General features: G+C 36.6%; 1 protein-coding gene across 1 annotated transcript; it reads right to left on the bottom strand.

Annotated features, from left to right (window-relative positions):
* Positions 1 to 334: 334 nt before the first annotated feature.
* LOC129572360 (zinc finger and SCAN domain-containing protein 31-like) lies at positions 335 to 1,264 on the bottom strand. Its single transcript, XM_055452304.1, has one exon. It carries the CDS (start codon positions 1,262 to 1,264, stop codon positions 335 to 337), a length of 930 nt encoding a protein of 309 aa, XP_055308279.1.
* Between the last annotated feature and the right edge of the window lie 926 nt (positions 1,265 to 2,190).

Here is a 2,190-nt window from a genome sequence, read left to right as displayed (position 1 = left end):
TAGAACAAAGCAATAAATTCTTCTGTACTTAATTTCCAGTTAATGTTAGTTCTAATTCTAAAAACATAGAAATGAAAAGTTATAATTCGTTCAATTTAGATTTTCTACCATTTTTTTTTATTGAAAAGCAAAGAAGGTCCGTCCATTGACTGGGACAACACTAAGGATCCAAGACTTTTAACAACTTCACTATGAATTAGTTCCAGGTTATTTGTCAGAATTGAATCTAAATCCGAATTTGGTTGTTTCCATTGTAAGCTTCGAAATCGATTGAAGGTGTAAGTATTGTTTCACTACAGATTTTCAACTTTGATCAATTAGATCAAGTATTACATTATTTATGATTGTGTTTTAGATGGCGTTTAAGATTGAATTTCAGCACGAAGCATTTTTTGCACACTTCACATCGGAATGGTTTTACACCGGTGTGATGAACACGCATGTGTAACACCATACTAGATTTAAGAAATGTCACGTAGCTCTTGCACAAGTAACATTCGTAACGTCGATTTTGGCATTTCAATTCGTGCTGCTGCTTTTCCACCTCTTGAGAGAAGTAACGGGCGCAAACCAAACATTGGAATTTCACCGGACGAGGATTTGTGTGAAGTTTTGAATGATAGTTTAGACCGGTCTTTCGTGTGAATCTGTTGGAGCAAATGCTGCATCGGAACGGTCTCTCGCCAGTGTGCGTCAACATATGCCTCTTCAATCCAGCTGGGTAACGTGCGACATGATCACACGATGGGCACTTGTGCTGTTTCTTGTTTTTTTCCGTCCCATACTGTTTTTTACGCGTTGCATTGATCACCGCTCTGGCTCTGCCTTTCAACCCAACATCCATTTGCTTCGACTTTCCAAACGATGACGGTGTCGCATTACCTATTTTCGCCTGGTGCTTCTTCACAGTGTTTCTTTTCGATGTGTCGTTCCCATCTGATTGATTGCTTTCTTTTTGCGTCGATTCAACTTTGCTGTCGGCTTCAGCTTCTGCTTTGACCTCCAGTTTCACATGCGTTTCATACAAATTTTCAATGTTCCGCCCGTTGTTTGCTACCTCGACGCCGATTTTAACTGCTGATTCACTGTAACTTGGTCTTGGCATGGATACCATCGGTACTTCGGCATGATCTTCTGGCTCTTCTTTGATTATCCACTCCTGTTTTATCTCCATAACATCGGACATCCTTTCCGTGATCACAGTGCGAGTATCATTTGGCTTCTTTTTTAATGGAACGTGTCCACTATCATGTTGGTTGTCCATTATTCCAAAATCTAATGCTGTGGAAACGAATTCATTTATATTTGGATGTGATTTATGTATAAAATGAATAGAATGGTGGAATGATTGAGATTTTTTACCCGTATGGATTTTTTTAATCAGAATGTGCTGTTTCCAAAGTACAGCCACACAATGAGGTTATTTGTTCAATTTAATCGAAAAAATTATGCAGAAATGGAAAATAAATGCTTAATCCAACTTAAAATAAGTAATCAGTATCTCGGTAATCAGAATGAAACAGTTTCTGAACTGAAATTTAGCGATATTCTGGTGAGACAATGAAAATCGTGTGATTGATGAAAATGTGCCTTCCCAATAACAATTATGTAATGGGCTGCTTGTCATTGTGTGAATGGAATGCGTATTGATTTTCGAGTGGCGCTGTCGTCGTGACATATCAACGTCAAGTGAAAAACATTGCATGTTTTGCAACCAAAAAAAACAAATTTGGAAGAACACTCTGAATAGAACATTTTCTATTCAGAATTGTTACTTTATCAGAACTTCCATGCCAACCAAAACTGTCCACTTCCTTGTCAATACTTTATTTCATTATTGAATCTATTTCGAAAGGATTAAAATCAATCATGAAAAACATCGACACAATCTGAGTGCGTTCTTTAAATCAGAGCAGTCAAAAAACCCTTTACCTTTATATGGACGAACAAGTGGAAAGTTACACGAACTTCCAAAACTCTAACAAAATCCAAGGTCGAATTCGAATTTTTAAATTTTAATCAACGCACACTGATCAACTTAAGTGCAAAACTGTTGAAATAAAGTGAAAAAAACGTTTGAACTAATTAAATTTTCAAAAAGCATTGAATAAAACGAACAAATTCTGAAAATGCGATTTTTGCAACGGTGCGATTAAGTTATTTTCTCCTTAACATTTCAACTTCATTGAC

This window comes from Sitodiplosis mosellana, unplaced genomic scaffold, assembly GCF_009176505.1.
Source record: "Sitodiplosis mosellana isolate CC-2019 unplaced genomic scaffold, AAFC_SMos_1.0 Smas_scaffold_4794, whole genome shotgun sequence".
In the NCBI taxonomy this organism is placed as follows: domain Eukaryota; kingdom Metazoa; phylum Arthropoda; class Insecta; order Diptera; family Cecidomyiidae; genus Sitodiplosis; species Sitodiplosis mosellana.
This window is presented reverse-complemented; position numbering and strand designations above follow the sequence as displayed.